Below are 24,949 nucleotides of genomic sequence, written 5' to 3' on the forward strand. Positions count from 1 at the left end.
AGCTGAGGAACTAAAAGTTTATTATTTTAAAAAAGAAGTGTTAAAGTTAAGTGTAAGAAACACCAAACAATTTGGTGATGACAATACCATTACAACTAATTTGTTAGAGCATTCACAATGGAGCACTCCAACTTTGAGTACTTAAATGAGTCTCATATGGATATATAACTAATTTATTATTTTTTAATAATAGTACCTAATAGGAACTCAACCCCTCCAATGGAGCACTTCTTAAAAAATTCTAAAATGGGTCTCATCAATAACCTCGCATCATTACAATAACATATTATTTAATTATCTATTTTATAATATAAATTGATTGAATGATAAAATTACAAAATTAGTATGTACTATTTTTTTTTATAATTCGAAAAAATAATTAAAATTCAAAATTTAATTTAAAATAATATTGCCAAATTTTAAGAATTACACAATTAAAAAATAATTTAAAATAACATTACATAATTTTAAGAATTACACAATTAAAAAATAATTTAAAATAACATTCCATAATTTCAAAAATTGTGCTTTTGTGATGTACCAAAAAAAAACTGTTTTTTTTTTTATTTATAAATATTCATTAATTCAAATTGAATATATAAAATAAAATGGGTTCCATGAAAAGAATATTTTAATGAAAAATAAGATTGGTCCAAGAGGAGAGAGAGTTCTTATTTTAGAAGTGGTAACTAATAGGTACTCAAATTAGTAGTACTACAATGGTAGTACCCAATAAGTACCATAAGTACCTAATATGTACTACACCATTGGAGATAGTCTTATTATTACAACTGATTTTATCCGTTATGAGACAACACCAAAAATAAATTTGGTGATGACAATACCATTACATATATAATACTTTGATTAAATAAACTTAGCCCAATTAATCTTAGTTAATTAAGGAGCGAGTCAAAACAATTACTTTGAGAAGAAGAATGGAGTACTTGAATATTTTCTTAAGAAGCATGAGGAAATTCCAACTGCAATGGAAGATGTTGTTACTTCCGGCGGAAACTGAAAAAAAAATAGGCGACAACCACCTAGACCACATTTTATCGTTTTTAGCCACATTTTTCTAACTGTTACCTAAACTCAAAAATATTGCAGTGAAAGTAAAACTATGATATCCATCACTAACATTTTACTACCACAAAATCAATATGCTAATCAAATCCATCACTAACCTTTAAAAAAAAAAAAAAAATCAAATCCATCACTAATCACACTTTTAAGCCTTCAACAATATCAAATAGTTTTCCTACGCCACCTTGAGCTGCTTATGTTCAAGCTTATGAGTAGTATTCAAATCAACATGAACAAAAGCTCTCTCAATTTCAGGTAATTTTTCAAGCTTATCTTGAAGTGTCTCTCCAATATCATGTGCTTGAATAAGTGACATTTCTTCTGACACAACTATATCAACCTCAACAAAATAATTGGACCCAAATGTGTAAGCTCTCAATGTATCAATGTGTTTGATTTCCTTGTCATGGTTCCAACAAAGATATGTTATCTTTGCAAGGTACTCTGGTGGAGCTGTTTTTCCAATCAATGACCATACATTCTCCATCACTGTTTTTGCCCAGTTGCTGATTGTATATAAAGCTATCTGCAAAACAATTGATGTTATATTATATATATATATATGTGCTATACTTTGCAGGCATGCGTTATGAGCAAAGTCAACTATATATCTTATCATGAAATTTTCTTTTATTTTTTTAAGCAAAACGAGAAATATATTAAATAAAAAGATACAGAGAAACTTGTGACATAGACCTAACCTAGCTATAACCCAAATGAGAATACATCGTGATCATACAAAGTTATCATCAAATTTTCAAATCAAATAAGAATAGGCATGTACATTTTATAGACCGGGTAAGGAAATTGGTCCTCGATATTGAGTAATGTCAAAATAGTCTCTGATTTTTTTCTTTGAAAACACAAATATATTCTTAAAATTGAAAGTATCAATCAAAATAGTCCCTTGGTGAACTTTTATTGTTAGAGATTATGATGCAACATATTAACTTAATATGTGGGCCCTCTACGTTGTTCCAACATCCGTACCACGAAATCATTGACTAATTTTTCTATGAAATTTAGGTCTGTTGAGACTAATTTCTTTGTAATTAGTTCATGCATAATTGACCAAAAATTTTGTCACTAAGATGGTCCAAATTTCTAGATAAATTAGTCTCTAGTGTGCTGACGTTGATGCGTGAGATCAATGTGCAATGTGACATGTTAAATTATACGCCATGTCATAGCCTATATCGGACCATTTTTACTAGTAATTATAATTTTGTCTTTGCATTATTACATCTGAAATTGAAGAAAAAAGGTAACTAAACCTAGATGTGTCATGTTTTTATGGTGAAACAATGTTGGATCTGCTGTATGAAATATGAATTGAAAGGACATACCAAGACTGCTCCAAGAGGGTCAAGCCACCAGTAGAATCTGATGGCTAGCACTGCTGTGGCTAAACCAATTGAGTTTGTAATGACATCAAAGAAATGATCTTGAGCATAGGCTCGAACTATTTCGTTTTTGAACCTGCGACAGTATGTCATGAGCCCAACTTTTACCACAGTGGCTGTGACCATAATTGCTATCATCCACTTTTCTTTTGTAGGATCCCTATCAGGTTGAGCCTGTCAATAAATGAATTTGAGTTAGATGATTGTTGAGTAGTGTTTTTGGCATTAGTACTTGTAGAAAAAAGGACTCGGATGCTCTCCCATGGTGCATCATTTTTTCGTGTACAAATTAGAAGTGCTACCGCACTTAATGCTATACTGTCTTAGTTTTAAATAGTTTTTGTATTGTTGCACGGTTGCATTGCAGGAGAGGATCCAAATCCATTTGATATGATTTACTTTTTAAATGTTATATATTTCTCTACCTTTACGATGATTTCCCTCATTGATTCAAATAGTATTTGTAATCCAAGAGTCGCCATGACAGATGCAAATACAACTATCCCCTGTCAATATATTTTTGCAAACCAAACTTTATTAAACTGAATGACTCTTCTGAAAAGAGCCTAATTGCGTTTATTTTATAAGATATCAATATAACACTTACTCTAAAAGAAACATAGCATTAATAATAATATTGTAAAAAATTGCTTATGTTAAAAGAGAAGGAAGCTTTTACCACAGGTTGCATCCTATTCTTGCCAATAGGGTATTGATCATAGTTTGGTTTGCTCATAGTATAAGAAGTGAACCATAATATAAATCCAGACAAGAGATCCAAGAGTGAGTCCAAAGTTGATGCAATCACAGCCAAAGATCTACTTTGAATGGAAGCATAAACTTTTGCAACAAATAGTATCATGTTCCCTATGTTAGATAAATAAATTGCCACCTTCTCATTCCTTTCAAGTTGCTTCAACTCATCCTGAAAATAAAAAAGTTTCCCTTTCATGCATTAGATATGCCATTTTATTAAGAGTTTAATTTTGATACAGCATTGTAGTAAAATATTTCACGCTATCAAGAAATTAGTACTAATCATATGCCTAACTTTAAAATTAGTTATAATTACAATCAATAGTTATGACCAATGAAGCACGACCACTCCTTATATTAGCCCTGTTCCATGTCAAACACCAACACTTATAATTACACTTAATTATGTCATTTTCTCAAATTATTATTGGTGTTGACATGTCGGTGTCCATGTCGTGTCCTGTATGCGTGTGTGTCCGTGAAGAAGAAAATATAATAATCAAAATTTTCATAACCTCTGTTAAGTTTCCAGGTAATGTGCCCAAATCAATATATGAGTCCACTTCTTGGTACCCTTTAAGAAGCACTTCCTGCCTCTTATAATACTTGGAAAGTTTCCTTTGTCTCTCTAAGAAATACAAATGCAAAATTCATTTTAGAAACATTAAAAAAAGAACTATATAAATATTAAATGTGAATAAAAGGGTTGTTGAATTGAATTACTCATTGTTCTTAAGAATAATCCAAAACCAAACTGAGACTCCATTTTCCTTTCCGGCAATCGATGTTCATCCATGCTGATCCTCCATGAAGGTTGCCTAGCCATAGACACATTCTCTGCAGCTATATTTGGAGAAAGAAGCTCAGTTCTATAATCTGTTGAATCAGTTCTAACTTCAGTCATCTTTGCCATGTTTGTGTTTTAATCTTAATCTAAGAATTTGTATGTACTTTAGTCTCTATATATAGAGTTAATAATGCAACATAAAGCATATGATTACTATTGAAATATTATTATAAATTAGTAAACTTGTGAAATAATTTAACAAGGGAAAGCATGGAGAATGCTTAATTAAGAGTTGTGGTTTGAACCATAATTTTTTTTGGGTCTTATATCATGCCTCTAAAGAAGTTGACTTTGTGTGTTGAAGTAGCTTTTATATTAATAATATGATATGAATGGAATATTTACTTGGGAGTACATTAAGTGTTCACATTTTAACTTTCAATTATTTTAAGGAGAATGTTAACATGTGCATATATGGCACATGTTAAGGTAATAAAAATAGAAATTATGTTTTAGAAATTTGTGCATTTTAACTTTTCAAGCATTAAATGTCTTGTATTATTAAATGCTAAATTTCTATATTAAGATATCTTATCATGTGTCATATATGCACATGTTAACAAGACCCTTATTTTAAAGCTAATTTTGGGAAGATTTCAACTGCTACTTACAAAAATAGGTGATGACAGTGTCACGACCAAGATCACGGTGAACTCATGAAACTTTTTTGAAGTCGTTATCAAAATTTATTCGAGCAGAGAAAAATATTGGAATAAAAATATTGATGAACAGTGCGCTGAGAGTTTCTTACACACTGTTTTTTGAAAGGGACAAACACCGAGGAGCTTCACAATTTTTGGAGATTTTCTTTTGTCACTTTAGTGCGCTCTACGTTTTTCCCATTAACGGACGTTATAAATGATACTGTCTGCTACTTAGTGTGCGTTATAAAGATAGATTGTTTTTGGCGTGTATCTGCTATCTACATAGCGGACAAGAATATTTTGACAAATTCGTCGAACGCGCGAGAAAATGAGTATGGTGGTAAAAGAAAATCTACAATTTCTTTTGCAACTAAATATTGGGCCTTCTGTTGCTTTAAGACATATTTTTTTGTGTGGACTTTTAATAATACCAACAATACCCCTGATTTTTTTAGTAACAAAAATTTTTTATTAACAAACTCACCATAATATAAGATTTTTTTTTACATATGTTAGACACAGGCAGGTGCGGAACGCACTTGCTTGGCCCGCTAGTTAAAAAATAAATTAGTTTGTATATTAACGGTGATTTAGTATTCTTATAAAAAAAAGGTGATTTAGTATTTTCTTTTTTAAATGATATGATATACAATTTTTTGGTGTAAATTTATTAAGTTGGATTAATTATTTACTTTTCATTTATTAAATTACAAAAATAAATAGTTTATTGTAAATAAATAAATTTTTATGTTAATTTATAAGTTCTCACTAACGATTATAATGAAGATCGAACTTAGGACCTCATGCATACTACCCAAATCCCTCACCACTAGATCAAACATAGTGGCTTAAAAAAATTGTATTTTTATAAGCTATTTTTTATAGCTTATGCCTTATTATTATATTATTAGTAGTAGTTGGTTCTTATTGTTATTAAAACTTATAAGGTCAAATTAGTAAACTTGATAGTAAAATTGTTTATGTTTCTATTTTACTATTTTTATGCATATTCATCTTATTTTTTCTATATTATTTATTACTAAACTTCCCATAATCTTGTTTTGTTCCTATTTTTATACATAAATTCATAGTTTTATTTTGTTCATATCTTAATAGAGTAAAATTACAATGAAAAATATAAAATTTGAAATATTATTAAAACATGTAAGGAAAATTAGTACTAGCAGAAAAAAAAGTATGGAAAATTAGTAAATTTGTAGTAATTAATTTTATTATATTAAATTAGAAGATTAGATCAGAAGTAGATGAGATTGGCTTAAGTACCATGATTCTACATTTTTATTCTTAAGGAGTAGTATAAATTAAAGATTTGACCGAAAAAAAAAAAAACAAAAAGTAGCAAGATCCATTAATCCAATTTTTTTTATTTTTTTCTAAATCATGAACCCAAATATTTACTTTTTTTTTTTGACACACCAAAAAGCTTGTGCTGCAAGTATTAAGTTGGAAGAGATTCTTAATTTTTTTAATACACGTAAATTATGCACGTGACTTTCTATAACCCTTATATATATTTCGCTTTTCAATCCTTATTGTTCCATTACAACTTATTTTTTATGTTATTTTTGTTTACTCCACTCAAATTTTTTGATTTCGTGTAATTGATGGCTAAGTTTATGGGTTTCAGGAATGTCTGTTCAGACTGACAATCCTCTTGAAGAAGAACACGCTCCTCTCCATAAGCGTTGCAAGGTTTCCTCATATCTTTGTAAAGTCTAAACAGTTTGTTATTTCTTTGTATTCTTGTATTAGGGCTTTGCCACTTGTTAACTTTTTTATTTATTTATTTCACTTTTAGAGAATTTTAGAATTACAAATTGCCTTGAGAGTTGATTTTAACCTTTTGTTAGAATTTGGATTATTATTTTTTAAAATATACAATTGAGTTTTAGACTTAAAACAAAATTACCGTGGTACCGTGATTCATCAAATTTGATTCTACTTTTAGAGGATGCAAAATTGATTTTAGAGATGTAGACATAATTTTAACCGTCGTTCTTTTAGTATAATTAATTTTGTTTTGAAAGTTGAATTTTATCTTAAGCTAGAATTTGATCGGGAGGGTCTCGAACCACTCAATGCCAGAACTGACCCCAAATTAAACTTATGGTGAAAGAAAAAAAAATTGGATTTTATTATTGTTACGATTGAGTTCTAGACTTCATCATAATTGACCGTGTTACCGTGATTTTGTCAGTCAAAATAACCATGAACATATATTATTAATACTGTTTACTTTTGTTTTGTGACATTTTGTTCTCACTGTTCATGGTTTTTTGTGTTGCATAGATATGGAGTGTTTGCGAAGATGCAGTCAAGAGCATTGCCGTTTGGGTTTAAAGCCTTTCGTTGTCAGAATTGGTACAAATGTATTTTTCTCAAGGTAACATGGTTATTGCAAATAAAAAAGATGATAGTTTAAACTCTGGATCGAGATCCAAAAAAGAGAGTCGGGCTCCTACCGTAAAATTGACGGCTTCAAATTTGTCAGCTATGTTGTATGCTTTTAAAAAATCGATTCATGGGAGGTACATTCTAGATTCTACAGCAATTTGTGTTTGTTTCAATTAATTTAACATGAGGTTGTCGTTATTACAATATTAATCAAAATATGAGGGTGATTTAGTGGCAAAGAGTTTTTTTGCCAAAGAGAAGCTTTTTGGGAAATTCTTGATGGTGAACTAAGAGTAAAAATAGAAATTATATGGTCAGATATAACGACACTTAAAGCAAATTGTTCTGAAGATGGACTTAGCTGATTGACTTTAGTCGTAATTTATTCCCTTTTCCCCTTCCTATATGTTAGCTAATGTTGAAAAACTATTCTACTAGCTAACATAGAGAAGTAAAAAAAAGGGCAATAAATTACAACTAAAGTCAATGAGCTATGTTCATGTTCAGGACAATTTGCTTTAAGTGCCATGATATCTGACCATTTAAATTCTATTTTACTCTTAATTTACTATCAAGAACTTCTCAAACAAGCTTCTCTTTGGCAAAGTAACACTTTGCCACTAAATCACCCTCATATTTTGATTTATACTGCAATAAAGACAATGTCAAAATGAGGTTGTCTTTATTGCAGTATTAATCAAAATATGAGGGTGATTTAGTGGCAAAGTGTTTCTTTGCCAAAGAGAAGCTTTTTGGGAAATTGTTGATGGTGAACTAAGAGTAAAATAGAAATTATATGGCCAGATATCACGACACTTAAAACAAATTGTTTTTAAGATAGACTTAGCTGATTGAATTTAGTCGTAATTAATTCCCTTTTCCCCCTTCCTATATGTTAGCTAATGTTGAAAAACAATTCTACTAGCTAACATAGAGAAGAAAAAAAAAGGGCAATAAATTAAAACTAAAGTCAATGAGCTATGTTCATCTTCAGGACAATTTGCTTTAAGTGCTGTGATATCTGACCATTTAAATTCTATTTTACTCTTAGTTTACCATCAAGAACTTCCCAAACAAGCTTCTCTTTGGCAAAGTAACACTTTGCCACTAAATCACCCTCATATTTTGATTTATACTGCAATAAAGACAATGTCAAAATGAGGTTGTCTTTATTGCAGTATTAATCAAAATATGAGGGTGATTTAGTGGAAAAGTGTTTCTTTGCTAAAGAGAAGCTTTTTGGGAAATTCTTGATGGTGAACTAAGAGTAAAATAGAAATTAAATGGTCAGATATAACGACACTTAAAGCAAATTGTTCTGAAGATGGACTTAGCTGATTGACTTTAGTCGTAATTTATTCCCTTTTCCCCCTTCCTATAGGTTAGTTAATGTTGAAAAAGTATTCTACTAGCTAACACAGAGAAGAAAAAAAAAGGTCAATAAATTACAACTAAAGTCAATGAGCTATGTTCATCTTCAGGATAATTTGCTTTAAGTGCCGTGATATCTGACCATTTAAATTCTATTTTACTCTTAGTTTACCATCAAGAACTTCCAAACAAGCTTCTCATTGGCAAAGTAACATTTTGCCACAAAATCACCTTCATATTTTGATTTATACTGCAATAAAGACAATGTCAAAATGAGGTTGTCTTTATTTCAGTATTAATCAAAATATGAGGGTGATTTAGTGGGAAAGTGTTTCTTTGCCAAATAGAAGCTTTTTGGGAAATTCTTGATGGTGAACTAAGAGTAAAATAGAAATTAAATGGTCAGATATCACGACACTTAAAGCAAATTGTTCTCAAGATGGATTTAGCTGATTGACTTTAGTCGTAATTTATTCCCTTTTCCCCCTTCCTATATGTTAGCTAATGTTGAAAAACTATTCTACTAGCTAACATAGAGAAGAAAAAAAAAGGTCAATAAATTACAACTAAAGTCAATGAGCTATGTTCATCTTCAGGACAATTTTCTTTAAGTGCCGTGATATCTAACCATTTAAATTCTATTTTCTCTTAATTTACCATCAAGAACTACCCAAACAAGCTTCTCTTTGGCAAAGTAACACTTTGCCACTAAATCACCCTCATATTTTGATTTATACTGCAATAAAGACAATGTCAAAATGAAGTTGTCTTTATTGCAGTATTAATCAAAATATGAGGGTGATTTAGTGGCAAAGTGTTTCTTTGCCATAGAGAAGCTTTTTGGGAAATTCTTGATGGTGAACTAAGAGTAAAATAGAAATTATATGGTCAGATATCACGACACTTAAAACAAATTGTTCTGAAGATGGACTTAACTGATTGAATTTAGTCGTAATTAATTTCCATTTCCCCCTTCCTATATGTTAGCTAATGTTGAAAAACTATTCTACTAGCTAACATAGAGAAGAAAAAAAAAATGGCAATAAATTACAACTAAACTCAATGAGCTATGTTCATCTTTCAGGACAATTTGCTTTAAGTGTCGTGATATCTGACCACTTAAATTCTATTTTACTCTTAATTTACCATCAAGAACTTCCCAAACAAGCTTCTCTTTGGCAAAGTAACACTTTGCCACTAAATCACCATCATATTTTGATTTATACTGCAATAAAGACAATGTCAAAATGAGGTTGTCTTTATTGCAGTATTAATCAAAATATGAGGTTGATTTAGTGGCAAAGTGTTTCTTTGCCAAAGAGAAGCTTTTTGTGAAATTCTTGATGGTGAACTAAGAGTAAAATAGAAATTAAATGGTCAGATATAACGACACTTAAAGCAAATTGTTCTGAAGATGGACTTACCTGATTGACTTTAGTCGTAATTTATTCCCTTTTCCCCCTTCCTATAGGTTAGCTAATGTTGAAAAAGTATTCTACTAGCTAACATAGAGAAGAAAAAAAAAGGTCAATAAATTACAACTAAAGTCAATGAGCTATGTTCATCTTCAGGACAATTTGCTTTAAGTGCCGTGATATCTAACCATTTAAATTCTATTTTACTCTTAATTTACCATCAAGAACTTCCCAAACAAGCTTCTCTTTGGCAAAGTAACACTTTGCCACTAAATCACCATCATATTTTGATTTATACTGCAATAAAGACAATGTCAAAATGAGGTTGTCTTTATTGCAGTATTAATCAAAATATGAGGTTGATTTAGTGGCAAAGTGTTTCTTTGCCAAAGAGAAGCTTGTTGTGAAATTCTTGATGGTGAACTAAGAGTAAAATAGAAATTAAATGGTCAGATATAACGACACTTAAAGCAAATTGTTCTGAAGATGGACTTAGCTGATTGACTTTAGTCGTAATTTATTCCCTTTTCCCCCTTCCTATAGGTTAGTTAATGTTGAAAAAGTATTCTACTAGCTAACATAGAGAAGAAAAAAAAAGGTCAATAAATTACAACTAAAGTCAATGAGCTATGTTCATCTTCAGGACAATTTGCTTTAAGTGCCGTGATATCTAAACATTTAAATTCTATTTTACTCTTAATTTACCATCAAGAACTTCCCAAACAAGCTTCTCTTTGGCAAAGTAACACTTTGCCACTAAATCACGATCATATTTTGATTTATACTGCAATAAAGACAATGTCAAAATGAGGTTGTCTTTATTGCAGTATTAATCAAAATTTGAGGTTGATTTAGTGGCAAAGTGTTTCTTTGCCAAAGAGAAGCTTTTTGTGAAATTCTTGATGGTGAACTAAGAGTAAAATAGAAATTAAATGGTCAGATATAACGACACTTAAAGCAAATTGTTCTGAAGATGGACTTAGCTGATTGACTTTAGTCGTAATTTATTCCCTTTCCCCCCTTCCTATAGGTTAGTTAATGTTGAAAAAGTATTCTACTAGCTAACATAGAGAAGAAAAAAAAAGGTCAATAAATTACAACTAAAGTCAATGAGCTATGTTCATCTTCAGGACAATTTGCTTTAAGTGCCGTGATATCTAACCATTTAAATTCTATTTTACTCTTAATTTACCATCAAGAACTTCCCAATCAAGCTTCTCTTTGGCAAAGTAACAATTTGCCACTAAATCACCATCATATTTTGATTTATACTGCAATAAAGACAATGTCAAAATGAGGTTGTCTTTATTGCAATATTAATCAAAATATGAGGTTGATTTAGTGGCAAAGTGTTTCTTTGCCAAAGAGAAGCTTTTTGTGAAATTCTTGATGGTGAACTAAGAGTAAAATAGAAATTAAATGGTCAGATATAACGACACTTAAAGCAAATTGTTCTGAAGATGGACTTAGCTGATTGACTTTAGTCGTAATTTATTCCCTTTTCCCCCTTCCTATATGTTAGCTAATGTTGAAAAACTATTCTAGTAGCTAACATAGAGAAGAAAAAAAATGGGCAATAAATTACAAGTAAAGTCAATGAGCTATGTTTATCTTCAGGACAATTTACTTTAAGTGCCGTGATATCTGACCATTTAAATTCTATTTTACTCTTAGTTTACCATCAAGAATTTCCCAAACAAGCTTCTCTTTGGCAAAGTAACGCTTTGCCACTAAATCACCCTCATATTTTGATTTATAATGCAATAAAGTCAATGTCAAAATGAGGTTGTCTTTATTGCAGTATTAATCAAAATATGAGGGTGATTTAGTGGCAAAGTGTTTCTTTGCCAAAGAGAAGTTTTTTGGGAAATTCTTGATGGTGAACTAAGAGTAAAATAGAAATTAAATGGTCAGATATCACGACACTTAAAGCAAATTGTTTTGAAGATGGATTTAGCTGATTGACTTTAGTCGTAATTTATTCCCTTTTCCCCCTTCCTATATGTTTGCTAATGTTGAAAAACTATTCTACTAGCTAACATAGAGAAGAAAAAAAAAGGGCAATAAATTACAACTAAAGTCAACGAGCTATGTTTATCTTCAGGACAATTTACTTTAAGTGCCGTGATATCTGACCATTTAAATTCTATTTTACTCTTAGTTTACCATCAAGAATTTCCCAAACAAGCTTCTCTTTGGCAAAGTAACGCTTTGCCACTAAATCACCCTCATATTTTGATTTATACTGCAATAAAGTCAATGTCTACATGAGATAAAATAATTGAAACAATATAAATTTCTCATAACACAAACTGCGTGTAGAATCTTGAATGTACTTCCCATGAACCGATTTTTAAAAGCATAGCTAGGAAATTCGTAGCCTTGAACTTTATGGCTGGAGCCCAACTCTCTTTTTCGATTTCGATCCAGAGTTTAAACTATCATATTTTATTTATATGCAAAAACCATATATTCCCTTGAAAAAAATACTTTGAAGATTGCTTTTTTGGCCCCTATAGTTTCCTCTAAGGCCCCCCAATGTGACCATTTTGACCCTTTAAATGCGTTTGGATTCTAGAATCCGAAACTAGTTTAAACAAGAAATTGACTGGCTATGGCTGGCTTGTACGTGATGTTTTGCCCAGGAAAACATGGGTTTGGAATGTACAATCCGAAATTCCTTGTTTTTATTGTGTTTGGATTCTAGAATCCGAAACCAGTTTAAACAAGAAATTGGCTGGCTATGGCTGGCTTGTACGTGATGTTTTGCCCAGGAAAACATGGGTTTGGATTGTACAATCCGAAATGCCTTGCTTTTTTAATTTTTGCATTGTTTCGGATTGTACCAACCGGAAACGCTGACATTCGGTTTGTAGGATCCGAATACAACCTATATAGCCTATGTGACAGAAGTTGTACTTTCATAACCACTTGGACACTAGGGCGATTTTTTGGCGTATCTGAGGCTTGAAAACAACGTTTATTCACTCAAAGAGGATCGCAATGCTCAATCGGAGTCATACAAGAGGTAATATGCGCTTTAAACCGTTAATTTTTTCAATTTTCATGGTTTTATGATCACTGTCGCCTTTGGATCACACAACCTGAAACCATTTCGGATCCTACATGCCAAACCGTGCAGTTTTTTAAAATTTTGTAATTTGTTGTTATAGGTAGGGTTTGGGATGGCCAAACCTCCGTTTGAAATGAAACCGAACATCGATGAACCCGACATTGCACAACCTAATGTAGTTGAACCCGTCATAAGTTGTAATTTTCTTATAGGTTCGCTTGTATTGTTTTTAAGTTTGAAGTTGTAATTTACGTTTTAGAGTTTGAAGTTGTAATTTATTTGATTATGTTTGAAGTTATCGTATGTAAGGACAATAGATATTTTTAACTCTTAATTTAGTGCAAAAGAGCAAATTCCGAACCTGCATAATGTTGACTTTAACTTGTAAATATTTCCTGCAGAAAACATGATTTTGGACTCTACAATCCAAACTTGTAATTTGCTTGTCCATTTCGGTTCGCAGGATCCAAACCTGTAATTTTCGTGACCATTTCGGTTCGCAAGATCCAAACCTAATTTGTTTCGGATGGTAGGATCCAAACCAACATCCACACACAATTTTTCCTTGCAAAAACCATGTTCCCATCTATATTTGGCTTGTTTCGGATCCCACGATCCACATCTAATGTATTTCGGACTCTAGAATCCATATCATCCTGAACCCCCCAAATTCAAGGTTATTTTGAGATTTTTGGGAGGTTTAAGAGGAACACGAGGGCGAAAAAAGCAATCTTCAAATACTTTTGTACCAATTCTGACAATGAAAGGCCTTTCTTGAGACTTAAACCCAAAGGGCAAGGCTCATCAAGTATACTATTGCCTGCATCTTCGTAAGCTCTCCATTGCTATACAAAAAACCATGAACAGTGAGAACAAAGATATGTAACAAAACAAAAGTGAACATCATTAATAATATGTTCGGAACCACAGTTATTTTGACAAAATCACGATAACATGGTCATTATGGTGAAGTCTAGAACGTAATTGTATAAAAATAATAAAATCCAAATTTAAACTTAAGGTAAAACGGTTGCGTTTTATGCCTAAGGATACTGTTTTATGGAAGTGTTGCAATTGCTCTTAAAGACAACGTTTTTTGGGATGGTGCGTCCCGCTCGCACCGTAAAGTAGAGCAATTTGGGATTTATTTTTTTTAAAAGTGAGGCAATTTTGGGTTTTTTTTTTGTTACAGTAGTATTTTAAGAAAAAAATCCTTAAATGTCCTTTCCTACCCTTAGGTTTGCTTTAGATCAACATTATGTTACTTTTCTTTAAGAATTCTCCAATTATACTCACAAAATATTATTTTTTTGAAAAAGAATATCATTTTATTTTTTAAATGGAGTTTCTAATTAATACTACTATTATTACTAGTAATTAGACTTGGGTTGTTACACTCTACCCTTGAAAAAATTTCATCCTCGAAATTCAAAATCTACTCGCAAAACAAGAGCAAGTTATTCACATCTTCGTTTAAGTTCCTAACTTCTTTTTAGACTAAACTACAGAGTGGCTGGTTGTTCCACATCACCTAGATAGTCGATCACATTTTGTAGCGTCAGTCCTTCAACCTTACTTAATTGATACCTCTCACGAACAAATCTCCGTCTTTATGAATCCACTGGGTTAATCTTTTTAGTTGTTTTGTTCTTGGTGCAACATTGGGGTTATTCGCGCAAAACTTGTTATAACCAACATTGGGGCCTTTTAAAGGTTTTCCAATAAAACTGGGAAGCCAAATCAGCTGCAATTTTCAAGTCTGAACTGTCCTTTTGACATGATACTTTTAGAGTTCCGGCTTCGGTATAATATGAAACTGAGAAAGACTTTTCACAATTTTACAATTACCAGAACAATCTTTGGCTGCGGTGTCTTGAGTAAAGGTTGAACTTTCTGCAACTTACAAATATGGAGGGGAAGTTAAATACAGAAATCAATCTGTCATGAGCGGACTACACTTTGTATTGACCAAATTTTAAAGAAGTTAACCTTTTTAAAATTTTCATCTGAATTCTTAACCGGGGGTTCCAAGTCAAAAAAAGAAATGTGATATAAAAGTCCTAGTCGCTAACAATAAGAGAGGAAATATGAATATGAAGTGTAGTCCAAGTCCCCGACTAAAAAAAGCAAATTCACATATGGTACCGAGAAGACCATGCAATCATCCATATGTTGTTGTTCTACAATCATCAAAAAGCTTTATTAGGTTGTATTTTACATTCTTGATAGGTTTTTCTCTCCCCTATGTTCTACACAATCACTTCCTGTTACATATAACCTAGATTTTTTTCACATTTGGAAAATTAATTGCAAAAACGACACATACATTAATGAGCATATTAGAAGTAACTACAAGGTTATAGGCAAAGGAAAACCTACCCTATTCGTGAGGGAAACAAACACTGAAGAACCTTCATTGCAACTGGCTTGAAAGGTAAGAGTGCTAGCTCAGGATTCGCAATATCCTACAAAGAGTACATTCATTGGTTAATACAATTACAACTTCATTAAAAGGACGGAACTTGCAAGACCGTGCATGAATGAAGAGACTCTGATGAAGTATTGTTTTGAGGAATATATCACACCTCGAGGATAAGCAAAGATTTTGTATTGCCACACCAACGTCAAAGCAGATGAACAACGGGACCAATATGCAGACTCCAGCGGGGACAAAATACCATGCAGGGTTCTTGCCAATTCTTTTTACAAACAATACATAAGTGAGAAAAAATAACACTAAAAATGTCAAGCAAAACCATTTGTGATTTATGCATTCTGAGGTTATTAATGGAAACTCAAACTCTTAGTAAGGAAATACAAATTTGCTCAAACAATTAACATTGTTAGAGGAACACGTGATTTTGCATCTAGAAGGTGCGAAAGGAAACTAAATGTGATCAAATTATTTTCATTACCAACATATGTTTTTGACAATAGAGAAGAGAAAGGAAAAACAAGGTAAAAGTCTCACAAAAGTGAATGTGAACGAATAGTGAATCTTTTTCACTTTTAGGAGATTGACACGCGCAAACAACGATTCCCCAGCAAATAACTGCATGCAAGAATTAGACCAAATTCATAATTTGCAAATTTTAGCATGCAAGCGCAATGGACCAAATTCATAATTCGAAAGGTACGTTCTCTTTCTTGCCGCTGTTTACAAAGCCACTCTGGTATGATGTTAAGCAACCCTAGTAATTCTAGCCACTGAAGAAATTATATAAATTGGAACCTACAAATTGAAAAATGATGAATACTTCAAAGTCAGCAAACAGGAATCTCAGATTTTGCTACAAAAATCATTTTTCTTGTTATGTTTATTTGACTCTAGTACACTTTACAAACTTTTGAAGGAAGGGCTTTGTAAAGACAAGTATTTTACCCGCGTGTAAGAACAAGAAACTAAAAAAGATATTGGAATGTGGTTTGCAAGACAGTTGTGGTCAACAATTTCAAACAAGGCTAGCTAATTAACAGACCCACAAAACACATTCCTTATTTACAGCATAGTTTTCTTGATTTTGGTAATCATGCAGAACATATCAAAACAAGAAAGGATACCTCCATAGCTGAAGTTTCGTGTAACGTTGTCATTTCCTCCAAAAGCTGCAAAATAGTTCCCAGTCGATCAATAGGAATAAGAACAGCGCCGCCATCTTTGACACACTCTATAGCACATCAGCATATGAAAACCAGTTTTTCCTTTTCTTCAAAATTCTCATCAGAGTTAAGTCTGGATCCATCCAAATTTTGAAAACTGCAGTAATAGTTGACAAAAAAGTAAATATTAACAGACAAATATCTCAATTAATTCAAGCTTATCATGACAACTTGAATTGCTGAGAAGCAATAACTGTAAGTGTCTAGATACAAGTATTTATGTGAATAATATTTCAAAATCTCATACCTCAGGTCAGGGGTAATAACGTGCCAGAAGTTGGATCAGAGTTATTATCCCCATCCTCAATATCTTGTGCATCACTCAAGGATGAGAAATCTGAATAAATTAATGAACTAGAAAAGAAGCAGGAACTTGAAAGATAAGCAACATCCCCCCTTTGGACCATTTAGAATCCAATTACAACTGCCTATTTCTACACTAGATGCCAGAGCTGAATGCTTTTATAATCAATTTACCACTCTGGTATGTAGCAAAAACAGTTATAAATAGCAATGTAAGTTTGTGACAAAATGCAAATTTTCAGTAATTGTTTTAGTTCAGTTCAGCCCAGCACAAATTAAATCCCATAGACCAACTCGTTGCCAGCATATTGAACTCTGCGTGCACTGGAAAAACATATGGATGTTGTCTTCGATTCCTTCATCACAGCCTGCACAATTTACTGGGCACATCACACCGTGACTTGCAAGTCTTTCTTGAGTCGGTAGGCAATTTCGACCAATTCTCCATAACAGATTTTTTATTTTAGGAGGAATTTTAGCACACCAAATTCCAGTCTCCTTCAACTTCATGTCGTTGCGTTGTGCCTGCAAAATTCACACATGACACGGTTCCAATTGATACAACTCATTTTTGAGGCAGGCCTGGTTAACAGGTCCTGCCTTTACATCAGTAACAGAAAATAAATGATTGTTGTGCATAAGAGTGATATCTTCACTGTCCTTAGTCACTTTGGAGCTAAAGGCCTCCAGCATCCAAACATCACCGTTACTAGCTTCTGTGTCTTCCGTTCCTCCTTCCAGGCGCAGTGGGATAACTTCCAGCCCTGCGTTCTTGGAATTCTGACTCTGCTTGTCTTCACACTGAGAACCTGAGTTCATAGCTTCAGCAGACAAAGATGGTAATTGGTAGCTGTTTGTCATTCAGAAACTTCAGGTTGCGTAACTGACTTGGGACATAGCTGATTGGGCCTAGACTAGAGGATCAGGCATGAGTGGAGCTCGGACAAAATATCTTTTTCCATTCATGATAATCTCCTGAACTTCCCTCGCATTTTCTGTAAGTATGAGAGTATGAGACTATTGCTTTGCTTGTCAGGTCCAGTCATAACTGTAGTACCTGCTGGTTGCTGACTGTCCTTTTCTTTGAAGGTGATAGGCACCCATTGTTTCATTGATTCGTTGTTGTGGATGTTCCCCACCTTAGCATCTTCCATAAAGAAAGCCAACGCCTTTGATTTTGGATCGGACACAACTTTGACGCGTCCAAATAGAGAATGTCATTGTTTTTCCTTCCAGATGGACCATTCTGAGCATTAGCATAGCACCTGCATTTCGTCCTCCAATAGTGTCGTTTGGACCCCCTCGCAGCCACATGTATACAGAATTACCTCCTCCTAAATAACCACTTTCAGCTCTAATAAAATTGCCCCACATCTTCTCACTATTGTTAAAGCCAGGATCATGCTTTTTGTTACAAAAGCTTTCTGTGTGTCCCAAAATTCCACAAAAAAAAACAGAAGTTGGCCAGTTTTTCATATATTTAAACAAAACCTTTACCTCTGCACCTTGATCCAGTTCAAAACTCCACTCTTTTTATAGTGGTTCTTAAGTGTTGACAGCTACTCTTAATCTCATATACTTTCTCCATGGACCGTAGTTGTTGCTATCTTCGTACGTGATTGAACCACCAATATGACTACCTATCAACACACCGATCTGCTCGTTCATGAATCCGAAAGGGAGTTGGTGTACCTGCACCCATATATCAGCTGTGTCCAATGGCACTGTAGTGCCAAAGGATAACTTCCTCAACACCAGCATGTAGTTATCAAACAACCACACGGACCTCCATGGAAGACTCTTTCCATGTCCCAGTAATGGTAAAACTGAAACATGAAGCGGTTTTCGTCAATAGCAGAGATCGTTACTTGTTGACTTGGTTTCCACAATGTTGCTAATCTGTTCTTCAGTGGACCTTCAAGTAATGGTAAAACTTGATAGACTGATTTACTACATTTAAGAGGACAGATATTTAAGATAGCCATACCTTAGTTTCTCCCCATTAAATGGTGTATCCTGCTGACTTGGAATGGAAGTGTTTGACTCTATAATCCCTTCACTTAACACTTGGATTAATGGCCAAATCAATCTCCATAAAGCCAAGGAATTCCACTCACCAGGAATTTGATAATTCAGCATACACAATCAGATATTTGATATAGCATCCACAAAAATGAAGATTTAAATTGGAATAAAAATCCAGATCTCTTAATAATTAGATAGTTCCAGCTTGCATAACCCAACCAACCCAATACCAGATACCAGAATAAAATTGGGGAAATGTTCATAATCTCTCAAGGCAGCTGACTGAATCAATAAATTAATTGGGGAGAAGATATTTATAACAAGTCCCACATCGGTCAATTCTGATTGATGGGAGATATATTTTGTTTATATATATAATAAGCGCAGCGGTAATAAATAAACATTATAACATTACCTTTGCCGTCAACCACCGCACGCAATGTCCCGGCGGCTCCGGATCCGCTTGCGGATCGACATAATAAGTTGTCTGCCGGATATCCAATTCTTGAAAAAATTCTCTCATATCTTCCGACAAAAGATGCATTTGCTACTACCATCTTTTCAAAAAGGTGGAAACCACTGTGGCGATCACAGCTCATTCTCCGCTTAGACGACAAAACTTTTCCAGATGCTTTAGCGTTTCGGCAAATAATATTATGTATCTGTTACTCATGCAGCGGGGGCCCTTTGGTTTAGATACCACGTTTCACAATTTAATCCATCGGGAGCTTATATTCGACTTCAACTATCGATATCGATTCCGCTCGCAGCACAAGTGTAGGTGGCTGACAAAAATTCTTAAAAATTTCCCCAAGCTACAAACTCTTATCATTGATGAGATTAATAAGGTTAGGCATTGCCCTTTTTTTTTCTATTTTTTTTTTCCAAGTTCTTTTACTTCTATATTTTTCAAAAAAAATTCAATTGTGTATCATTTTCAGGTTGATAGAGTTCACAATTACTGTGAAGGAAAATGGGAAGACCCAACAATCATTCCAGAATGCCTTTTATCCCATCTTACAACATGTTCACTTAGAAATTACAGCCACTTAAGCTGCGAGCTTCAATTTGCAAAATATATAATGAAAAACTCAAGAGTACTAAGCAACATGACAATTCAGTGTGCCAAATTCCTAGAGACAAATATAAAGCTCCAAATGTCAAGGGAATTATCTTTGTACCCAAGGATTTCAGGCGCATGTAAAATTTTATGTATTTGAATGATAATAGCAAGTTAGCAACCTGAAGTTTGTCACAAACTTTGTAATAACTCCAATAACTTTTATTTAAAAATTACTATTTCTCAATGTTGAGATTGTTTGTCTGTGTACAATAACTTTGTAATAACTCCAATAACTCTTTTATATGCAAAATCATGTTATAATTTACATGCAATGAAGTGTGGTTTTGGGTGTATAGGATGTGTTGAAGAAGCTGCATATTAACATATTAATTCGTTATCTATGTAAAATTTGTTATTTAAAAATGCTAATATAAAAAATATGCTAGTTCCAACCTAAAACCAAACTCCCAAGTAACATAATTAGAGATGTCTCAGAAACTAAGATGAAGAAGATACAAAAACTGCATAAACCGGCCACAAGAATAAGTTAGAGGAACAAATAGATCATCAATATTTGAAGTTAATCACAATGTGCTAAACTGTTAAAATAACTTGATATGATTCTAGAAAAAGGGAAACAAGAAATTAAAATCCTTTACATTGAAGGAGAAGCTAAATTAAATCAGCCGGCTAATCTATGCATGGTCATTGGGGTCAATGTTAATGTCATCACTCTCTTGTTTCTTTACATCACTCTCTTGCACAAAAAGACAAGTCCTGCAGAATTTCCACTGTTTTTCATCTATAAATAGTTAGAAAGTTGAAACTTAAGATATATAGAAACCAAGTTGAGAACAAACAAGATGAAGACGGTTTCTCTTTATGCTTGTTTATTACTCAACTTGAGTGTTTTGATTATTTTTCCTTATAGCAAAGCTAATCAAGCTGACAAACTTGATGAGTTGATTCTGTCTAGAAGCTCACAAAATCCTCCTAATCCTAAGACTTTTACTTGGGAAGAGGAAGATACATTGAATACACAATCATCTTCTGCTTATGTTATACCTCAATTGGGAGAACAGAAAGCTGATAGGATTGTCACATTGCCTGGTCAGCCTTATGGAGTGAATTTTGAACACTACTCTGGCTATGTCACTGTTGATGCTGAGGCTGGAAGAGAACTTTTCTATTATTTTGTGGAATCTCCATATAACCCTTCAACTAAACCTTTAATACTGTGGCTCAATGGAGGTAAATATAGCCTCACATATCCTTTAGTATCATTTTCTCAAATTATTATCGGTGTCAACATGTCAGTGTCTTTGTCATGTCTGGTATTCATGTCTATATCTGTACTTCATAACCGTGTCTAATGTCATAACATATTTTCACTTTTCATAGTAATGGGGGTGAAACATGATAGTATAGTTATCCTAAGAAACACTATTACTTGATAGTGAAACTTGGTTATCATGATGAAGTGATTCTAGCCATGGTTGTTAAACTCTCGAGTTAACTCTTACGAGTTTACATTTGCGAGTTATTAAAACAAGTTAACTCACATGTATATTCTCTATTTAGTAAATTCTTACAAGTTGAAGAAATCTCTTAACAAAATCAGTAAAATTCTCAATTTTAGTTGCGAGTTAACGAGATCAGTCTACATGAGTTCAAAAAGTTTACTCCCGAGTTTTACAAGTTTGATTCTTACAACATAATGTTTGAAACTCACAGGACCTGGTTGTTCCTCACTTGGATATGGAGCCTTTGAGGAGCTAGGACCTTTTAGAGTAAACTCTGATGGCAAAACACTATACCGTAACAAATATGCTTGGAATGAAGGTGAGACAATCCTCATTATCAATATAATTAAGTTCTCTTTTTTTTTATGCATTTCTGTGACATGAGCATCTTACCAATTTATCATTATGAAATATGCAGTTGCAAATATACTCTTCTTGGAATCTCCAGCAGGAGTAGGTTTTTCCCACTCAAACACAACTTCTGATTATGACAAGTCAGGAGATAAGAGAACTGCCCAAGATGCTTATGTCTTCCTAATCAACTGGCTGGAGAGATTTCCACAGTACAAAACAAGAGATTTTTATATAACTGGAGAGAGTTATGCTGGTCATTATGTTCCTCAACTTGCATCCACTATTCTTCAAAACAACATACACTATAAACAAACCATCATTAACCTCAAAGGCATTTCTGTATGTTGTTCCAATTCATAGTTCAAACACTAATAATGCAAATGATGATATCTTATATTATCATATATATATATATATATATATATATATATATATATATAACTCAATTTCATTTTGAAAAATTTCAGATAGGGAACGCTTGGATTGATGATGCCACAAGTTTGAAGGGGGTATTTGATTACTTATGGACTCATGCTTTGAGCTCAGATCAAACTCATGAGTTGATTGAGAAATACTGTGATTTCACTTCTGAAAATGCTTCAGCAATATGTATCAAAGCAACCAGAAAGGCCATAATTGAAAAAGGAGACATAGACTTCTATAACATCTATGCTCCATTGTGTCATGAGTCTTCCCTCAAAAATAGTTCAACTGGTTATGGTTATGTAACGAAAGATTTTGACCCTTGTTCTGATTTGTATGGTAATGCCTATCTAAATAGACCAGAGGTTCAAAAGGCTCTCCATGCAAAGCCTACAAATTGGAGCCATTGCAGGTAATAAATAATCTATAATCACTTTTAAGAAGTTGCAAAATAGTACTATTTGTTTTTATATCTCTATAACTGTTTTTTTTTTTCTATGATGCTAATCAAGAATGTGTTCTTGTTTATGCCAATTCACAGTGAAGTTATTCGTACCTGGAATGACAGTCCAGTTACCATCCTACCCACCATCAAGTATCTCATTGATAGTGGCATTAAATTATGGATATACAGGCAAGCTCAATTTCATTATAGTATTAAATTGTTAACAATGTTATCACAATTTGAATCCACAAGAACAATAATATTATAGTACATTCTTTTGAATAATATGAGAGGTCGCAATCTTTGTTTGATTGATTCCAACCCCTAAATTTAGACGATGCTTTCTTCTACAGTGGTGATACCGATGCAGTAGTTCCAGTCACATCTTCAAGATATTCGATCAACACCCTCAAGCTTCCTATTAACTCCGCATGGCGTCCATGGTATTCTGGAAACGAGGTACTGAAATTAGTCTATCTATATTTTGATGGTGGGACAAAATTGATTGACAATGTTTAATTTTAAAAGGTTAATTTGTTATTTTGTAAATTTGTGGGACAAAATTGATATGGCTTATTTATGGACGTTTCTTGTAGACCAAGTAATAGTGATATTTTTGAAACGTGACAAAATTGTAATAATGACAGGTTGGAGGGTATGTGGTGGGATACAAAGGATTGACATTTGTTACAGTAAGAGGAGCAGGACATCTTGTTCCAAGCTGGCAACCAGAACGAGCTTTGACTTTGATTTCATCATTCATCTATGGAGTTCTGCCACCTGTTTCACCATCAAATTAACGAGTTCTAATTTCTAAGTATGATCCATGTTTCAAATTTAATTTCTTGAAATGCACTTTGTGCGAAATCTACTTGCTAGATTGTAATAAAATATTTATATTCAGTTGATAAAAAAAATTATTTATATTCAACTTTCAATGTGTTGTAGTTGTAGCCATATAATTCAGTATGTGTGTTTCATGTCTTGCTTTTCGATGTAACATTTGTTATGAACCAAATTAGTTGAAATAAGATAGGAAACTTTAATTACAATTATACTCCCTCCGTCCCATTTTATAATACCTTCTTTGACTAAATGCACTGTTCATATGATGTGGGACGGTCATCTTTTATTTATTTTTTAATTGAAACGCATATATCGAAAGAAGGACACAGAGCCCATGCAACAGTTCGTAATATATGAGTTATTTTTGGTCCCTTGAGCTTCTCAAGTGCCCCTTTAGCTTCCAATTTTACATCCCTTGCAAGTTAGGTAGGTAGCAAGTGTGTAAAATAGTAAAAATTGATAAAAATAGTTTGCTATCTACACTGTGAATTGAGTTCGCATTTTAAGCCGTGAACCTGTCGGCACTAAAAAGAAAAGTCCTCCTGCAGTCAAACTGTGTTGCCATGTGACCAATTTTGATTTGCTACGTGTCTGGCAGTGACATAACATCCACCAATCACAAGCTTTGGTGAATTCTATAAATTGACACCCATTGTTATTTCATTTTTTATCCATTGTTAGTTTTTCATCGTCGGATACTCATAACGTTCCTATCGGTATTCTCTAATGATCATGACCGGGAACATTATGGTAATCGACGAGGGTTTTTGTGGCCAAATTGGAAATATTATGACTAATCGAAATGAGTGCCAGTCAAATGAGACTTTTCCATGCACAAATGAGACTATGCCATGCTACCAAATTGGAAGGTGGGAACAACTAGGTAGCAAGATGAAGGGCCGAAAACAGAAGACTGGCCTTCTAAGTGCAAACATGTAGGTGACAGAAGAATGTGATCATGTTCTTCTGCATTAAGGGGACAAACATTGACAAAAGGATCATGCCCCTTTTTTATCCCTCGGAGGACGATTTCATTCACAGTGTCCATTGTTAATTAAATTTGATGTAATTTTCATGTCTAATGTTTTATGTTTTGAGAAAGTTTACATTGTAATGAACAAGTTTTTAATGTAATTTTTCTGTACAATCTTTTAATAAAAATGTTTATATTCAATTTGCCTATAATTTCCCTTTCCTGTTTCTGTTTCTGCAAAACCTTTAATAGAAGGGTCACTAGTTAACATGTGAAATCCTGCAAAGTTCGCTAGTTACCCAACGAACACCTCTCATACCAGAA

At 33.1% G+C, this 24,949-nt stretch overlaps 2 protein-coding genes and 1 long non-coding RNA gene across 9 annotated transcripts; 1 reads left to right on the plus strand and 2 right to left on the minus strand.

Annotated features, from left to right (window-relative positions):
- Window positions 1–939: 939 nt before the first annotated feature.
- Window positions 940–4,180, minus strand: LOC123909969 (metal tolerance protein 9-like). The gene is made up of 6 exons (XM_045960942.1): window positions 3,969–4,180; window positions 3,761–3,873; window positions 3,169–3,414; window positions 2,915–2,995; window positions 2,433–2,663; window positions 940–1,612 (listed from the first exon to the last, which is right to left on the minus strand). Exons 1-6 carry the CDS (start codon window positions 4,156–4,158, stop codon window positions 1,262–1,264), a joined length of 1,212 nt encoding a protein of 403 aa, XP_045816898.1. The 5' UTR covers window positions 4,159–4,180; the 3' UTR covers window positions 940–1,261.
- A 9,130-nt stretch (window positions 4,181–13,310) lies between these two features.
- LOC123909970 lies at window positions 13,311–19,341 on the minus strand. 7 transcript variants are annotated; one of them, XR_006810063.1, is made up of 5 exons: window positions 16,918–18,990; window positions 16,572–16,767; window positions 15,596–15,709; window positions 15,390–15,475; window positions 13,311–13,855 (listed from the first exon to the last, which is right to left on the minus strand). It is a non-coding gene; the product is annotated as an uncharacterized LOC123909970 (long non-coding RNA). The 7 variants fall into 7 exon arrangements; XR_006810069.1 differs by lacking the exon at window positions 13,311–13,855 and adding an exon at window positions 14,313–14,903 and having other exon boundaries at window positions 16,918–19,341; XR_006810066.1 differs by lacking the exon at window positions 13,311–13,855 and having other exon boundaries at window positions 14,330–15,475; window positions 16,918–18,888; window positions 18,961–19,100.
- Window positions 19,342–20,924: 1,583 nt separating this feature from the next.
- On the plus strand, window positions 20,925–23,737 carry LOC123909971 (serine carboxypeptidase 1-like). The gene is made up of 7 exons (XM_045960943.1): window positions 20,925–21,312; window positions 21,796–21,903; window positions 22,003–22,277; window positions 22,406–22,773; window positions 22,903–22,995; window positions 23,160–23,265; window positions 23,454–23,737. Exons 1-7 carry the CDS (start codon window positions 20,925–20,927, stop codon window positions 23,604–23,606), a joined length of 1,491 nt encoding a protein of 496 aa, XP_045816899.1. The 3' UTR covers window positions 23,607–23,737.
- The last annotated feature ends 1,212 nt before the right edge of the window (window positions 23,738–24,949 follow it).

This window comes from Trifolium pratense, linkage group LG2 (genome assembly GCF_020283565.1).
Source record: "Trifolium pratense cultivar HEN17-A07 linkage group LG2, ARS_RC_1.1, whole genome shotgun sequence".
NCBI classification, from domain to species: Eukaryota; Viridiplantae; Streptophyta; class Magnoliopsida; order Fabales; family Fabaceae; genus Trifolium; species Trifolium pratense.